The 18,413-nt window shown below is 34.8% G+C and overlaps 2 protein-coding genes across 3 annotated transcripts; both read left to right on the forward strand.

Annotated features, from left to right (window-relative positions):
- The first annotated feature begins 3,459 nt into the window (after window positions 1–3,459).
- On the forward strand, window positions 3,460–9,762 carry LOC145591077 (protein ACCELERATED CELL DEATH 6-like). 2 transcript variants are annotated; one of them, XM_081647462.1, is made up of 4 exons: window positions 3,460–3,786; window positions 5,920–7,225; window positions 8,132–8,709; window positions 8,895–9,762. In XM_081647462.1, exons 2-4 carry the CDS (start codon window positions 6,529–6,531, stop codon window positions 9,558–9,560), a joined length of 1,941 nt encoding a protein of 646 aa, XP_081503588.1. In that variant the 5' UTR covers window positions 3,460–3,786; window positions 5,920–6,528; the 3' UTR covers window positions 9,561–9,762. The 2 variants fall into 2 exon arrangements, with proteins under 2 accessions (XP_081503588.1, XP_081503587.1); XM_081647461.1 differs by lacking the exon at window positions 3,460–3,786 and having other exon boundaries at window positions 5,525–7,225.
- A 5,737-nt stretch (window positions 9,763–15,499) lies between these two features.
- LOC145591078 (protein ACCELERATED CELL DEATH 6-like) lies at window positions 15,500–18,309 on the forward strand. Its single transcript, XM_081647463.1, has 3 exons — window positions 15,500–16,435; window positions 16,701–17,266; window positions 17,430–18,309. The coding sequence occupies exons 1-3, from the start codon at window positions 15,760–15,762 to the stop codon at window positions 18,021–18,023; spliced, it is 1,836 nt and encodes a 611-aa protein (XP_081503589.1). The 5' UTR covers window positions 15,500–15,759; the 3' UTR covers window positions 18,024–18,309.
- Window positions 18,310–18,413: the final 104 nt, after the last annotated feature.

Raw genomic sequence — 18,413 nt, forward strand, 5'->3', positions numbered from 1 at the left:
TGGCATTCTCTCCGTTTTTTATAATTGCAACATAATTCTTTATACATGACTTTTTTTAAGTACTACATTCGTTAAATATTATGTGCAACTTTGAAATTTTTTTATATCTCACAAATAATACCCCAAAATTACACATAATAATTAACAAAGGTAGTAAAACACTTCTTTAAATTGGAAATACTATTCATTATATTATAATATTTCTCTCCTCACAAGCTCCCACGCACAGTTAAATTTAATACACCGTATTTTCCTTCTCTCATATCCGTTACTTTCATATATATATATATATATATATATATATATATATATATATATATATATATATATATATATATATATATATATATATCACACATTCCAATTCCCATATCACCAAAATGTTATTTATACTAAGATATGTCCTTCCTTACCAAACACTTGCTACTATAGCCCTTCTCATATTGGCTATAGTCCATCCAAGCTAAGTTTGGTCTAGTGATAAGAATTGTATATTCCAACCTTGAAATTGGCGGTTCAATTCCCACTAAAGACACTTTAAGGATGTGGATCCCTTACCCTTTTCCCTCACTCTCAAAGTGTCTGACCGCAAATACCAGATCAAAAAAAACTGTGAGGATTAAGTTACGATCATGTTTCTTCTCCTTAGTTTATATATTATATATATATATATATATATATATATATATATATATATATATATATATATATATATATATATATATATATATATATATATATATATATATCACACATTCCAATTCCCATGTCACCAAAATGTTATTTATACTAAGATATTTCCTTCCTTACCAAACACTTGCTACTATAGCCCTTTTCATATTGGCTATAGTCCATCCAAGCTAAGCTTGGTCTAGTGGTAAGAATTGTACATTCCAATCTTGAAGTTGGTGGTTCAATTCCCACTAGAGACACTTTAAAAATGTGCATCCCTTATCCTTTTCCCTCACTCTCAAAGTGTCTGACCACAAATACCAGATAAAAAAAAAACTGTGAGGATTAAGTTACGATCATGTTTCTTCTCCTTAGTTTATATATATATATATATATATATATATATATTATGGGAGATTTACGCATGGACTTAGGTGATTTATTTTGTTGGTACTTGGTAGTTGGTACTCGTAGTATATATGTACAAAATAAAAATAAAAAAATAGAACTATTACAATCTACAAAGATCCAATAACGTACTAAAGGGTTAGTATTAACTTATGTGATTTACAATGTGTTTAACAATTTCCTAGAATATTCTCACCAAAAAAATAAGGATTTTTCTAAGTTATGCCTCTTAAATTCTTTGGTTTCTAAGCTATACTAATACATTTTCAAAGTTATAAGTTGTGCTCTCCACTTTACGATATTTTATCAACAATACGTCAATACCCTTTGACAGTCATATTCGTTAACAAAAGTTAAGTTATTTTATCAACAATGGTGTCGTGGTGTTATTAATTTGATACATGTCCCGTTATAAATGGTTTAACACTTTAAAAAAATTTAAAAATCAGAAAATAAAATAATAAAAATAAGGTTATTGTTAACGTCAAAGGTTATTGTTAATAAAAATTTGTGAGGTTGAGGGCACAGCTTAGACGTTTGAAAAGGCATTGACACAGCTTAGAAACCGAAGAAGTTTGGGGGCATAACTAAGATATATGAAAAGGTTTCTGTCAAAAAAAAAAAAAAAAAAAAATTCTTCGTCCTTCAGTCTACTTTATTCTGAAGTGTGCAACCTTTGTCGTTTTTGTTTTGATCCATTTTCAGTAAATGAATGTGTTTCCCTTTGTTTCATTGACCGTTTTAAAGTAACTTTATACGGAGTTACTTCATTTGTGTTGCGCTATGTTCGTCAATGCATCTAATCACCACTCTCTTAGTCTCTTTGCATTAGAGGTAGTTAATCGTCACGGCTTTTGAGTTTTAAATAGATGAAATTTTTATCTTTCTGATTGTTGCTACTTGCTAGTGCTTGTGGGTATGGCGCCATTTTTTTTTCTTAATAATGGTTTTAATGTAAAGATGGAAATAATTGTTGAAGATTTCTACAAGTATCTTGTTTAGTTGTTTACAAGTTTAGCGTTGCTGCACCTGATTTTACGAGGTATTCATTGATACAACTCATACAAGTCTTACAGCTAATGTGAGTAGTACTTGATTTAGCTTTACTTTGCTACTTTGCTACTTGCTAGATCAGTTTTATTTAATTAATGTCTTTGCTACTTTGCTACTTGCTAGATCAGTTTTATTTAATTAATGTCTTTAATTAATTACGAACTAATTAAATAATAATGATTAATTTAACGCAGTTATAAATTAGTGAACGAATTACTTGAATAATTGTGTTTGTGCAGTTGTTGAAGTAAGTCTCGATTTGAGCTTCTTTTTCTTTGACAGACCAATCACGGGTGTTTGTTGCAACTGGAATAGGCTTATTTCGCTCCGAGAGATACTGTGGTGTCTCCGGAACGGTCTCTTCTTCATCACTGATCAATTGACTATTGCTTCCTTAATAGACTTGTGGAGATTGGTTGTAATTTTGGTGAATTGGTGGAGTCGTTTCTTCTAGAGGTGGTTGTTGTGGAGGAATATTAGGAAAATTTCCTCCATATAATTGAAAAAACTAAGAAAATTGTGGATGATAAATAAGTGATGAAGGATCAAAGTCGTTGACATTTTGTGAACGATTGGGATTATTAGGATCCCTTTTTACTTTTAAAAAAGGGGAACAAAAGAACAAAAATATTTAGGGGATAATATTTTTACTTGAATTATACAGTTAAGAAATTTAAAGAGTGAAGAACGAGATTTGCATGTAAATTAAAATATGGAAAAATGGGTGTCTAATTATAGAGTTTTTTTAAAAAAAAAAATTAAAGGCTTGTTCACATTTACTTAATTTCAGTTAAGTTAAGTTCAGTTCAGCTCCAATCAGTTCAGTTCAGTTCAGCTCTAATCAGTTCAGTTTAGTTCAGCTCTAATTAGTTCAATTCAGTTCAGCTCCTAATTTTCCTCTCTCATAAAATATTCATTTCAGCTCAGTTCAATTCAACTCCAATCAGTTCAGTTCAGTTCATTTCAGCTCCAATCAGTTCAGTTCAGTTCAGCTCGGTTCAGTAACTGTGAACAAACTCTAAATTACCGTATACAAAATAGCCGTTTTACACTTAAACTGTAACCCTTTTACTGTTAGAATTAAGCTCTTTCAAAAAGTGACACGTGTAAGAAGATCATTGGCTAACATTTAATCTCATTACAACCTTTGCAATTGTATTGTTGAATAAATATTACATGGTTACTTTTTGCTGGGGGCCCACATGAAATTAATCAAAAATTAAAATTAAAAAAAAAAGCTGCGGACCTACCTTATCATTTGTCAGCAAATATCAGTAAGATGAAATGTGAGAATTTTTTCTCCAGAAAAAATTTCGAAATTCTCTAGTATTTTTATGAGAAATTTCATTAGTGGGGTAATATGTTGGGCGAGGAGAAAAAAATTCTTTGCTGTAAGTGCTCACACTTTTCGTCTCTGATGCACGTAAACGACAGATTTCTGTTACGTACCCTTTGATACGTCTCTCATAATTTGGAAGTTTGGAAACCCTTGGGAAACTTAAGTCTCAGTATAAATAGGCGTTTCCCCAAAAGGCAATTAAACCCTTGATTTTACATATTACGAGCAGTTGAGCAGCATACTCCATAGTTGCCGTTTCCAAGCTTGGAGACCCTTGTTTGCCGCTGTTACCGCCTTGTCGGAAAAACGTTGAGGTAATCACCAATTACCACCGGCCGATTTCTGTAATTTTGGTTTTAATTTTGATTTTGATCCGTACTTTTTTTTTTTAAAGCAAGCAAGCTCATAATATTACATAGCCAAAGAGTCCATAAGTACAAGGGGGGCAACTTCATTGGGACAATGGTGTTCCCAAATTTGTACTTTATGAATGCCTTGATTGAATGCTTTTTGTTTGGCAGAGATATTGATATTAGTACTACTTTTTTTTTTAATGTATCTTTTCAAGCAATTCAAGAATGTATATACTGGAGTTAGGGCTATTCATCGGTCTAAGATCGGACCGACTCGGACCAGACCGAAAATTAGAATTTTAAGAACCGAAGATCGGATCGATTAAGCTGGGACCGAACCCGGACCGGACTGAAAAAATCGGTCCAAAACCCGGATCGGACCGCTTTTGACCGATTTTAGGATTTATTAAGAAAAAATCTAATTTTTTTTATGGAAAACTATTTTTTTGTTTATGGAAAACTAAAAAAAAAATAAAGGAAAAACAATATTATAACGTATTTTTATGTATGATTAGTATAAAAAGCTCATAAAATTAATTTTTTCGAGGCATATTAAGGATAATTTTAATCATTATTGAAGGTTTTATTCATATTTTTAAGTAAAAAATCGGTTCGGTCCAAGACCGATTTTAATAGGGTTTTGGACCGGACCGAAGACCGAAAAATGAATTTCTCAACCCGAAAACCGTACCGATTAATTCGTTCTGGTTCGGTCAGGTCTGGTCCATTTTTCAATCCGGGCCGATTTCTGAACACCCCTAAGACCCCACTCTCTTCACCTTAATTTTGCTGAACTAAAATTATTTTTACTAAACTAAAATTATTTTTGCTGAACTTAAATTATTTTTACTGAACTTAAATTAATTTTACTGAACTGAAATTATTTTTGCTGGACTGAAATTATTTTTACTGATTTTCTATTATAATTCTTCTTTAAGAAAATTGAATTTTACTGAACTAAACTTATTTTTACTGAACTGAAATTAATTTTACTGAACTGAACTTATTTTTATTGAATTGAAATTATTTTTACTTAATACTATTTTTTTAATGTGAAGAGAACAGGGCCTAACTAGAGTAGAATACACATGTTTCGGAATTCAATTAAGTATTAGTTTGTTTTTATTTCTTGCAATTAGTTATTTTATTCTAATTAAATGTCTTTTTAATTATTATTTTTTGCGTCCCGTTTCCCCATTTCCATTTTCATTTCCTGTTTTCGTGCAACCTAGCTTTTCATTGTCACCTTTGTTTACACTTTTCGTTTCTGCTTAGCAATAATATATTTGAGTAACCAAACTACTGTAATTATAAATCTTTAACGAAATTTGAATACGAGTTAATATGTTCATGAAATAGTGCTTTGCCTTTTAGTCTATGAACCCAAAGAGCTAGCTCTCCCTTGTTAGCGTTCAAGCAGATAACTGAAAAGTGATTAAAAATCAAATACTATTGGTAATTTGGTATGTACTATCTGTGTCATTTATATGTTACAAATAAAATTTTCCTGTATTCAACACTTTCAGCAAATTTCTCATTAATAAGTTTTTGCAGTGAATAATTATTATTATTTTTTTAATTTCATATGTATAAGGAAAATTTGACATTTGCTACCAACAAAAGCACCTTGTGTCACATTTGTCATCCGTTTAATTTTTTATTTTACTTTAATACCACCCAAATTTCCAAAATTATAAATATCACTACCAGCCGCCTCACTGCCAACCAAGCCACCTCACTACCACTATCCAACCTCCCTTTCCCCATCTACCCCGAAACCTCACTGCCAGCCTCTCCCCTCACTGGCAACTGACCACCCCCTTCCCGTCGCCGGCGCTAAGCCTCTCCCTGCTGACGACTACCACCGTTACATCATCAACCCCCCTCCCCTGTTCGTTTTCTTTGGCTGCTCTGATTCGCTTCTTCATCATCCACCATCAACTGAAATCAACGGCTTCAAATGCTTCACCTTCAATCATCATCAAATCGCAGCCATTGATTCGATTCAATGCATCTCAGCCGCCCAATTTCATTAATTTTGCTCTAGAATCTCTGATTCTTTGGCTGAATTGGACCGTAAATTGTCAATTGCAGGGCTCCAAATGCTGAAATTGTGTGCTGAATTAGAGCTTCTTGCGGGCTTCTATTTGTTTGATTGGGCTGTCGGCTTCCGTTGATGGTGGTGTGGGGCTGCTGGTGGAGCGCGCTTCATGCGGTGGTGCTGCAAGCAGCAGTGTTGGTTCAGGCGGTGCTCGCTGCAGTGTTGCGGTGGGGGTTGAAGTGTAGGATGAGCTTGGTGATGTTGGAGAGAGCAGAGGAGTTACGGGGTTTCGGTGCTGTGGGTGCGCTGGTGGCAGTTGCGGCGGTTCGATGTGATGTTGGTGATGGTGTGAATGGTGCTGGTGTTGAAGGTGCAGCTAGGCAGGGGTTAGTGAGGTGTTTGCATGAGGAGTTGGGAGCAAGGGAGTGTTGGTGAGTGGTTAGTGTGGTGTAGGTTAATAAATTGGTGTGGTGATGGATAAATTGGGCCTCACTTAACGGCAACATTGACAGAAACCGTTATCTGGTGGTGAAATATATAGTTAGGGGATTTCGGTGGTAGTAAAGTAAAATACAAAATTAAACGGGTAGCAAATGTGACACAAGATGCTTTCGCTGGTAGCAAATGTCAAATTTTCCTATGTATAATGTGATTTTAATTATATGGCGATGGTAGAGATGAGCGATCAAGAAGCAGATGATGTTGTGCAGCTACAAGATGTCTCATTACATGTCGTGGGAATGGAGCCTAAACTATACCAAGCAGCACTGTGTGGCTCTTTTCAAGCGATAAGCTGCATTTCTGGTTGGAAAGAACGGGTAACACCCACTGGAAACAATATCTTCCACATTCACGTGGGGAAACCGGTCCACAGTAAGTTGGCCAGGAAAGCGGACAGAGTAATCAGCATCGAATTCATTAACAAGGCACTCAATGAAGATATGGGTAGCCTAGTAAGGTTCTCGCTCCTGTGGAAGGAGAATGACAAGGGTGATACCCCTCTGCACTTAGCCACTAGGTTTGGACATACGGATGTGGTTAAACTGTTCTTGGACCGAGTGAATCGACAGGAACTGACAAAGATGCTTAGGATGTCTAACAAGATGAAGGATACTGCCTTACATGGTGCAGCACGGGCAGGTCATGCTGAGGTGGTGAAATTGCTAGTGGAGGCAGACCCTAATTGCCCTCATGAGCTTAATGATATGTGTGAGATCCCTCTCTATCTTGCTGTTGAGAGGGAATCTGCTGCCTCAGTGACTGCTATTCTAGATGCTTGTCATCTCTCAGCTTTGGCTCACCCTAAGGGACCTTGTGGCCGAACCCCTCTTCACACTGCAGCAAATTGGGGAAATCCTGGTAAGTTTCTCCAACTGGAATAGCTAAATCATCCACTTAGTCATAGGTCAGCAAAAAAAAAAAAAAAAAAAAACACACACACACACACATTAATAACAAGCTCTCGCTAACAAGGTTTACTAATCTACTACAAAGTACTGTACAATCTAAGAAATAAGCCAATTTTTTAATCTTGACTATTCAATGGCTACAATAAAATTGTAGCTATTGTAGTTAGTTTTAATCTTGACCCTATATTTTTTAATGTTTAATCTTGTCCATTCATCCAATTGACTTTAATTTTTAATAAGAAATGAAAAAAAATAATAAAAAAGCAGTTTTCTTGAATATGATTTTACAAAAAAAAAAAAAAAAAAAAAAAAAAAAAAAAAAAAAAAAAAAACGGTTACTAAAACAAAAATTCTAACTTTGCCATTGATGCATAGTCGATCTTGCAATTTCTAAGTTTAAATGATTGTCCCATCTCCATTAAATTATGTTTATTAACAATAAACCTGTCTACTACATTATATATTGCAAGGTCCATAATTCTTTCATCAAATTTATCAAAAAATAAATCATCCTCCATCAAAGAAAACCAGAAAAAGGGAGGAAAAAACAAAGAAGATGATAAAAAGTTATGAAATTTGTCTCTAGTTTTCCAGAAACCAATCAATTCACATTGAAGATAAAAAAAATGAAAACATCTAGTAAGATAAATTATAAATTCCATATCCTTCGACCAAATCCTCTAGTATTTAATTTTTTTATTTTTTATTTTGTGTTGATAAAGTGTATTTTAAAGTCAATAAATGGATGAATATAATGAATTTTATTAATTGGAGGGTTGTCAGTTACAATGGCCACAATTTTATTGTAGCCATTTGAAAATTGTCCTATAATCAAGTATTTCACTTAATATAACAGAGGTGGTGCAGAAATTACTGGAAATTGATAGTAGTCTAATCAGGGCTCAAGACGATGATGGGCTAACTCCACTGCATTGTGTGGCTACGAACAAGGGCAAGTCTAAAGTTCTGAAGGTCCTTTTAGATCACGACAGCAATAATAGGAACAACGAATCATCAGCAGTATATATCAAGGACAATAATGGGCGCACTGCTCTTCATATTGCGATAATACAGCAGAACTGGGATGCCATGAAGAATGTGATTGCTTCGTGTCCAGACAGCATTGAGATAATGGACAACAATGGGCAAAACGTTGTACACTATGCTGCCAAATGGGCTTGTGTAGCTAAAATTAGAACTTTCTTGGAGCTAGGACACTTTGAAAATTTATTTAACGAGAAGGATGTACATGGGAACACTCCTCTCCATATCTTGGCCGCGTCCATTGTTAATGCTCCCTACCATTGGTGTTTACACGAAGCATCAAGCTTTATAAAAAAAAATCCACTCTTGGATCTCAAGGTATTCAACATAAAAAACCTTACCCGCGGGGACATAATCGCTTCAAATAAAAAGACGTTATATTATGAACCGGTATGTTCCACATCCACACGCCCTCTTGAATTTATATTTGGAAAATTGGTGTGTATTGGACACATGAGTATTAAGTTTAACATTGATGGATGTGGGTGGGTCTCATAAACGTTGTTAACTCGTATTCATTTTCTCTTTTATTTTATTTCATTAACCACCTACTCATTTCTTTCAATATTTTGCAGATTTTACGAGGTTTAATCAAGCATACTCCAAGGGGCAGGCGAATTAATACATTTGAAGATGTTGATATTGATATAGAGAAAGCTATGACAGCTGATGTAGCAGCAAAGTTAGACAGTATGTTAAAAGCAAGTAAATCTAAAATAATGTTGGTAGCTGCGCTGATTGCAACAGTATCTTTCACTTCAGCTTTGACACTACCAGGTGGATTCAATCAAAACCCTGGTACAAACATTGGTATGGCTGTGCTTAAAAGTAAAGCAGCCTTCAGAGCATTTTTAGTTTCAGACATCATTGCCTTTTCATGCTCTACTGCTGCAATACAATTGTACTTTTTACTTGTAAGCTCTTTATCGACAAGCCTTAATGTGCAACGCTGGTGCTGGGCTGGACTACTCACAGTAATTTCATTGGGTGCTATGGTGATAGCACTAATGACAGGTGTGTGTGCCGTGCTATCTCATTCCACCCCCCTTGTCATTGCAATATGGGTCATCTCTGCTGTGTTCTTCGTTGGCTATATCTGTCTCATTACTGGTACTACTTTTTATGAAGTACAAAGGAACATTGAGTGTACTCTTGAGAGTCATGAGATCCTCCGACACCGGCCCATTAAAAATTACCGCCTTTTCTTTGCTGCATGGATTGCAGGATACAAATTCTGGTAATTTCCAAGTATTGCAGGTATTACATTATATACTATATAGTGCTTGTCTTTGATCAACCAGCTATACTAAGTTCATTGCTTTGTATTGAACAATAGACTGGTTCTGATATGTTCAAATAAAGCCTTGTACTCCAGTAAAAATAAAGCCTTGTACTCCTCGACTTGTAAACTAGTTTTGGAAAGTGAAAAATTAGTTTTAGTTATCAGCAAATACTCCGTATTTGTTTTGGTAATTGATGTGCACCAAATCAGTAGCTATTTAAGAAAATAATTGATCATATAAATAAACACGGATCTAATTAACGGTACTAATCAGGAAAAATCAGTACTCCCTCCGTCTCTTAATACAAAGCCTCAATTCCTTTTTGGGTTAACCAAAATACAATGTCTTTTTCTATTTGAAGGTTGTATTTTTTTACATTATTACCATCTTTTTATGAGTTGTTATCTTTTTTCATTTAATTTTTTGGTACTTTTAACATTAATTCCCAACACTTTCTCTCTTTATCTCTTTAATTATTCCCAACTATTTTCTCTCTCTCTATCTCTCTCTCTAACCCTACATGCACATATGTGCTTTTAATCATTAGTTTTACAAAATTTACAATTTTTTTAATTCCCACGCTAAAACCAAAAGAGGCTTTACGAAGGGAATATTAATGAAGGACTCAAAGAATAATACTTCGTATAAGCTTATTAGCTGACATGATATGAATCATCAGGAGTTTATATCCAAATGAGCCTACACTTAATATCGCGAAATTCCAGTATAATTGGAGAATGCCATAAAGGATCTCATCATAGCTTCATGTACTGATTAATTCATCCAATATACCTTCTCTTTTTTTAAAAAAAAAATCCATGGGTATGCTCATTACTTTTTAACGTCAGTCAACTAGAGTGGTGTATAAGGTATTGGCACCGTTTCATTTGAGCATGTTTGAGTAAATAAGAGCCAAAAATTCGAAGGGATGTGGTGGTCACAGACAAGGATAAGGGGGAAGGGAGGGTCAGCTAGCAGTGGAGGTAGGTCGCTGGAAGTGAGGGGTTTTGGGCTGGTGGAGGAGGGGGCTGCTGCCAAATAAATAAGTTGTTCGTGAACTTTACTAAATGAGCATACCCACACTTTTTTTAACTTTATTCATCATATTCCCTAATTTACCCTTGAATTTTGCACATGCCTTGTACTTCCTCCGTTTTTTTATTTGCATCACTTTAGATTGCACGGAGTTTTAAGAGAATAATATAATATTGTGAGTGGGTGAATAAATTATTATTGTAAAAATAAGATGGGGACCATGAAAAAGAAAAGTATGTGAGAGATTATGGATATTTTCTTGTTTGGGTAAAGGATTGGGGGAAGGAGAGGGATGGATCTATTTTCCCCCTCTTTTTAATAAGTATAATCCCTTCAAAATAGGAGAGATTTGGAGGGAAAATAAAACTCACATCCCCCTTTCTTTTCCATTCCTTTCCTCCTTTTTCCCTCCCCTTCCTTTCCTCCCTTCTTTGCTATCCAAACAAAGCGTAAATCATAGAAAATTTTTGGATATATGAAAAGGTTTGGGAAGAAAAAAGTTGTGTCCAAACATAATTAAAAAGGGCTACTTCTCATATAGACATATAATCGTATACTCTGTAGTTTTGAAGTGGAATTTCTACTGCTCATGTATTGAAGATTTTGGAGGAGGCTTGAATGTTTGATTAGCAACGTTCAAATGTGTAGGCCCACTCTCTTGGGCCTTTGAGACAAGTCATAAGAACTAAGAAGAGAATGATATAATTGAACGTCTAGTATTCATTTTTGGCCACCCTATTCCAATCCCATCGGGCATTCTTTACGTGCACTATTTTATTATTCTAGTACTAGTATGACAGCGAGAGGTGAATGAGCCTTTTTTCGAAGGCCCCACCGCGACGACGGGGCCGAGGCCCCGAGAGCTAATGAACAAAATCAAGGACAGTTGCAAAAATATAATGCATAATGCAAGAGCATAAAGACAAGGCAACAAAGAAAAGCAATGACAAATTAAACAAGCAAGTTTATACCACACGTACGTTATCTTCCATTACTACTCCACTTGACCACTTCCTGATTACTCCATTTCAAGATTTTACAAAGCTAGCTTATGATTTATGAATCCAACTATTAGATCATGTCGTGGCTTCTGTCTTCTGTACAATCGATCCTATCACTGAATAAATTTTTTGTTCCTACAAAACCTTTTTCCTTACTAACTGTACGGTATGTAGATTGGGTGAATCGCTATATCGAGCTTCACCTTTTTCCTAGTATTACTAGGGACTACTCTATGACGTTATTTTTAGACTATGATGCTTTTTTGTTCGTTTCATAAGAAATTAACTCACATGTAAGTTGGCTAATTATTCCATTTCGTTAGACATATATGTGTTCATTCTCTTCCAATATAGATCTACTTGTGCCAACTCAATAAAGATTTATCAGTTTTCCATTTTAACTATACAATATATTCTAAATTTACATTTGTTGAGTAAATAGGCACTTAGATGGATAGACCGTTTAAATACGAGTAAATTATGTTCTCCATATTATAATGTAACGGAGTAATTTTTTATTTTCGATTTTAATATCTTAAAAAACTGTTCCTGTAATTATTGAGTTTTTTTTTACATAAAACTAGCAAAACATAAACTACTTCAACTTGACTGAGATATATAAAGGGAAGGAGAATTTTCTATATTTATAATTACACAATAATAGACAACTGAGATATTATATTGTCATAATTCCATTAAACTTGACTTATATACGAAGTATAATATATCTGTGCTCAATTATTCTACAACTCTACAAATACTCCGTATTAGCTAGTTTGTGCTTACATGGCAACAATAATGCCAAAAAATTGCCGTTTCTTCTTGAAAAAATTGATTCTTGTCTGCTTTCATTTCACAATACCAAGCAAGTTTTAGTTCTCTTAGTGCAAGAAATCATTGTAGTTATGAGTTATGAGGCTAGAAGTTGTTCGTTATCGGCTAAGATGCTTTAATATTTTAATGTATGACCTGATTGATTGTATTATGACTTTAATGATTGTTATTAAGGGATAAAACTATAAATGCCGACTTATATGGCTTATATTCAACCCAACTTTTCAACCTCTAAAAGTTTCGCAACTTGCACAAGTTGTACATTGACCACTTGCATATCACGTATTTATGTTATTTTGTGTTGGGGATGGTGCACTAAATACACCCAATAATGGGGTTAAAAATAATTTAAAGAATACGTAATAAATTATTACGAGAAAAGCGTTTTCTTAATAATACTCCCTCCGTCCCTTATTTACATGTCGATTTCTCTTTATTACCATATGATAATAAATGTTAAAAATAAGCATGTAAATAAGGGAAGGAGGGAGTAGAAGATTTATGATAACTTATTATAATTAAAAACCCTTTCACTAATATCGTAGGGTATTAGTGAATACAATGGTTCTACTCCGTTTAAATCATTATATATAATCTCTCACTAATATCATGCTATTTCTCGCCACTTACTCCCTTTTAGACTTCTAATTGTAGAGTATTTCGATTCGATTTGCTACAACCCTAAACTTTTAAAGCACACGCGGCTCCAATAATGATTGTTTGATTGAGAATAGGAAGTAATATTTCTTAGAAAGTCAAATTTCTTATAAACTTCTTTTAGAAAAAAAAAACATAGTCATTTTAAGGCAGTTATAAAGATATTCATATCATTTTAATGGAAGACCTAAGCAATATGGTGTGACCAAGAGTAGTGAACTTGGATCGGATAAATTTTTGTTTGATTTTTATTTTGGGGCTTTGCCCCTCTATAGCACACAAATAATAACAACTTCCTTGATTTAGATGTTTCATAAAATTCTTTTAAAAACACAACTTTCCAGGTTTAATGTCACTCCAATAATCAATTACTTCACAAACACATTATCTCATGGCAATGCCCATAAAATAGGCACACTACAAGAGTGTTTAGTGCTACAAACTGCCAAGAATTGAAGCTTCTATGATGCTGCCTAGTTGCCTACCCCACATACGTTGCTTCCCCAATTATGCCAGTCTTGGACTTCAACCTCATATAGGATATAGCTAGCGCCCCTTAATTAAGTCAAGAAAACAATAATCTCTTGCAAAATCCACCGCAAATTTAATTATTATTTCTTCTCTCCAATGCAAATAATGTGTAATAAGCTAATTATTTAATTGGAATTTGGAAAGATTATATCAACACTCGTTGTACAAAGTAGGTGAAATGATTAATATTAAATTGATACATTTGTAATAACCTGTTTTGATCACTAATAGATCTAATTTTTGACTTTTTATATAAGTAAAAAATTATACCTAGATTCTCCATCTCTATTTGTTCGTTATTTCTATTTTAAATTTTCTTTAGGAAAAAAATATAAATCAAAGTAGAAATGAACAGATGAAATTAAAGCTAATATTAAAATGTACTTCATATATTGTAACAAATTAATAAGATTACATATAAACAATCAAATATAAAGATGTGAAATTTGGAGAAAAAGGCCAATTGTGGAGTTGTAGTGGGAAACCAACACAACAAAGGTAATAAATGATAATGGATGTATTATTAGTGTCATCACTAATATCAAATAATGTTATTAGAAAACAACTAAAAGAATAATTTAGTCAAAATATCTAATGCAACCATCTAATTAAATCAACTTATGCAACTGATTCTTTGCAATCAACTATCCACTAATTAATTATTACTCTTATCAGCTTGTGTTATAATTTGTGTATTGATTGTATAGCTAGTAAAAAAAAACAGTCTTTATATAATTGGCTACATATTAGCTAGTAAAAAAACAACAGTCTTTATATAATTGGCTACATATTACGGAGTAGCTAGTAAGAAGAGTCGCTAATCGGTTAACAAAGTTCCAGAGTATCTGGACAGCGAGATTGTGTGAAATATGCAAAGATCCAATCCCACTGTCAGCTCTATCACACTGGCTACAGGCTACAGGCTACAGGCTACAGCAGAGATCAACAAGCTTGGGCTTATTAAGATGCTTTTACATTATTTATCACAAGTTGACTACGCACAACCTACCAGAACTCCCAATGCTTGGGCGTAATTGGGTGCAATAAAAAGTATTCCCTTTGTTTTCAAATGACGTAAGGGGAGTATTCATTTATTGTAATCTCGGTTGAAATTTAAGAATACGTTTCAAACAACAATTTATACTCCGGTTTTACTATTTTAGTTTTGATGGATTTTTTTTTTTTTTTTTTTTTTGGTGAAGCGTAATGTAGTTACATCAGTAAGAAAGTGATGTCATGTCGTCTTTCAAGACAGGGGTGATGTTTAATGTAACGTGTTAGTGTGGTACTCCATAACTGCTACTAACGTGGTAACATGTGTCGATTTTGATTAAAGATAAAATGTAATCTTAATTAAACATTTGGACTAGAATTGTAGGTTAACCCCACGGTCCCACGGTAGTGTTTGTCTAGTAGGGACTCGACCCCATTTGGACGGACCCCTTTTGACGTACTATTAAGTCCTCTCAACTCACAAATTTCATCACAGTACAAATGTACACCATTACCAAATTGCCCTCACTCAAATCATCATTATGATAAACAAGCAAGTGGCAATAAAAAAATACGTAAAAGCACATTCTCAAAAATAAATTGAATAAAAGTAATAATCAAAGTGATTAAGGCTTGGTCAGGAATGCATTAGTGATCTATCTATGGAAACGTGGGAAAGTAGCATTTTCTTAATGTCACCAAACCAATTAACACATATCTTGAAAATTTCACATCCTTACTACCCTACAACTTTATTCGTTTTAATTCGTACAACAGTGTAGAAATTAATACTCCTATCGTCTCTAAAATTACTCTTACGTCTCTAAAATTACTCTTATTTTAAATCGTACAATAGTTAGTGGTATAATAATATTAATAATTAATATAATATCAAACAAAGCTCCAAAATATACTTGTACTGTACATGTTTTCTTAATATATGTCCAAAATATGGGTAAGATATGGTTGGAAGAGGGAATATAAAAGTTGAGGAAGGAAGAGACTCAGAGAGCGTATTATAAATGTGCATAATTGATTCATTACATCAATAGTGGACCTCTCTAAGAGTTCACACAAAATTTTTCTTAAATTATATTTTTGTAATTATGACAGGAAGTTCTCTGCAATTAAATCAAGTTGTGCAACAGTCTGCAAGTAACGATATCAAAGGCATGGAGCCTGAACTTTACATTGCAGCATTATACGGGTCGTTTCTAGACATGTCGATATGTATCTCGTGTATGCCGGATTGGAAGGAGCAAACAACCATCACCGGTAACAACGTCCTCCACGTCCACGTCGGGAAACCCCTTCGCGGCTCGGCGAAAGATAAAAAGATGTTGAGAATGATCAATGTTAAGCTCATCAAAGAAGTTCTTGATCATGACAGTTCGTTGTTGTGGAAGGTGAACAATGGTGGTAATACTCCTTTACATCTTGCAGCTCGTTTCGGGTTTGCGGATGTTGTACAAGTCTTCTTAGAGCGAGCTGCTAAAGATGTAGGTGAGTTGGTGAGAATGATTAATAATAGGAAGGATACTGCCCTGCACGAGGCGGCTCGTGCAGGGCATGTTGATGTGGTGAAGAGGCTAGTTACCGCGAATTTTAAGTGTCTGTATGGGCCTAATGAGGCCGGTGAGACCCCGCTTTATCTTGCTGCCGAGAGGGGGTCTACGGAGGCGGTTGCGGTCATTCTCAACACGTGTGATTACTCGGCTATGGCGCATCGAGGTCCTAGTGGCAGAACAGCTCTTCACGCTGCAGTACAGTGGGGAAATTCTGGTAAGGTATACTTGTGATTATTTTGTCTAATCATTTTTATCATACAATAGCTGTTAATAACTTAATTGACTGGATTCAATGTTATAGTGAATTTGTGTTATATGATTTACATTTACTAGACTAGATTAGTAGTGTAAAATCAGAAGGCGCGGACAAAAAACCATTTACCAAACATATTTGTTTATGCCAATTAATAAGAACGGCCAGTATAATTTAGATGCTAATATGTTGTTACATGGATGAACATGTATGTATGTACTAGCAGTGATGGTAAAGAAGATGCTAGAAAAAGATCGATCGTTAATGAGAATTCGGGACAACGAGGGGCAGACACCCCTGCATTCAGCTGCAGCAGAGATCAGTCAGCTAGAACTTCTGAAGGTGCTGTTAGAACATGACCAGAAAGGATCATCAGCAGTATATATTCTTGATAACAAGGGGCGAACGGCCTTGCATATCGCGATGCTCCGGTGTTCCTGGGGCGCTATGAAGGCGCTTATGACCTCGTGTCCGGACTGCATCGAGATAGTAGACAATGATGAGCAGAATGTTGTGCATTATGCTGCTAAATGGAATTGTCTTACTAAAATTGATTCTTTTCTCAAGTTGGGACACTTCGACGAGCTTCTTAACCAGAAAGACGTAAATGGGGATACACCTCTGCATCACATTGTTGCCTCTATTCCCAAAAATTACACTCATCCGTGTTTACTTAAAGTCCGGAATTTCATTGTTAACCACACCGTCTTGGACCTCAAAGTGTTCAATAAACAAGACCTTACTGTCGGGGATATAATGGCTTCTTATGATCGGATTATTCGTCGTGAAAGTGTAAGTTCCTTTTAACAACTCGAGTCTTTCAGATATGCATACATTTTGTTTGTATATCTCTTTTGTTTTTTTAATTGCAACGTTTAGAGTTTCACGCTTGTATGAAGTGTCACATGTGACAACTCTTTGTAACCCATCATAACTAACCTTCCACATTTTACAGATTCTACAAGGTCTTTCGGGTGCAGTAGCCCCAAGAGGTAGGCGAATCAACACGTATGAAATGGATCTCGATGTTGAGAAAGCAAGAGGTGATGATCTAGGAGAAGGAACCAATGTCAACACGCTCAAAGAGGCAGCTCAAAGTCGTTTGGTTGTGGCTGCCTTGATTGCAACAGTTTCGTTCACAGCCGGTTTTACCTTACCTGGTGGATTCGATCAAAACTTAGGTGACAATATGGGCATGGCCGTGCTCAAGGGTAGGTTAGCCTTCAAAGTTTGTGTAGTTTCAAACGCGATAGCCTTCATGTCTTCAACAATTGCAATACTTCTATATTTTGTCCTTGTAACGACAGGATCAACATGGTTCATAAGAATTCTTTCGTCACACGGCCTTATGTTGAACACGTTTTCACTAGGGGCATTGATGATAGCGTTCACCACAGGGGTTTCAGTTGTGGTATCCGCTAACATAGCCCTTGTTATCGCGTTATGGGGATTTTCGACTCTTTTCTTCGTGTACTATGTCACACTAATCTTTCAAACTTACGGGGTTTCTATGTTCTACGCTAGAAGGTGTAGCTTGAGGTGGAAATAGTGCGTTACATGCCAAACGCTAAATAATGGTATCGCGACATATCATAGTTATATATATTGTGGTATAGTTGGTTAAAATGTAACAACTACACTATCACATTAATTATGGCGCTAATATGAAATCATTGTATATTATCTGTGATTGTCCATTATATCTTGATTGTTTGTGGGTCTTTTGGCAGAGATTATCAACCCAATTTTTGGGAAGAAATTATTGTAAATTGAGTTTACAAAAACACAACATTATTAAAAAAAATAATTATAATAATAGACTATACCTTATGCTATTCTATACTTCTGCATTACTGCTGCTGGTCTAAAATTGTAATGCAATAAGTTTAGTCAGTTTGGTTGATACAATTTGCTATAGCCGACAGTGACCAAACATATT

The sequence above is a fragment of the Chenopodium album genome, chromosome 18 (assembly GCF_948465745.1).
Source record: "Chenopodium album chromosome 18, dcCheAlbu1.1, whole genome shotgun sequence".
Classification (NCBI taxonomy): Eukaryota; Viridiplantae; Streptophyta; class Magnoliopsida; order Caryophyllales; family Amaranthaceae; genus Chenopodium; species Chenopodium album.

Coding starts and splice junctions, on each gene's coding strand:
- LOC145591077 (XM_081647462.1), top strand. CDS start 6,529: ATGGCGATGGTAGAGATGAGCGATCAAGAAGCAGATGATGTTGTGCAG. Junction 7,226..8,131: donor AGCAAATTGGGGAAATCCTG/GTAAGTTTCTCC, acceptor TTAATATAACAG/AGGTGGTGCAGAAATTACTG. Junction 8,710..8,894: donor AGACGTTATATTATGAACCG/GTATGTTCCACA, acceptor AATATTTTGCAG/ATTTTACGAGGTTTAATCAA.
- LOC145591078 (XM_081647463.1), top strand. CDS start 15,760: ATGACAGGAAGTTCTCTGCAATTAAATCAAGTTGTGCAACAGTCTGCA. Junction 16,436..16,700: donor AGTACAGTGGGGAAATTCTG/GTAAGGTATACT, acceptor ATGTACTAGCAG/TGATGGTAAAGAAGATGCTA. Junction 17,267..17,429: donor GGATTATTCGTCGTGAAAGT/GTAAGTTCCTTT, acceptor CACATTTTACAG/ATTCTACAAGGTCTTTCGGG.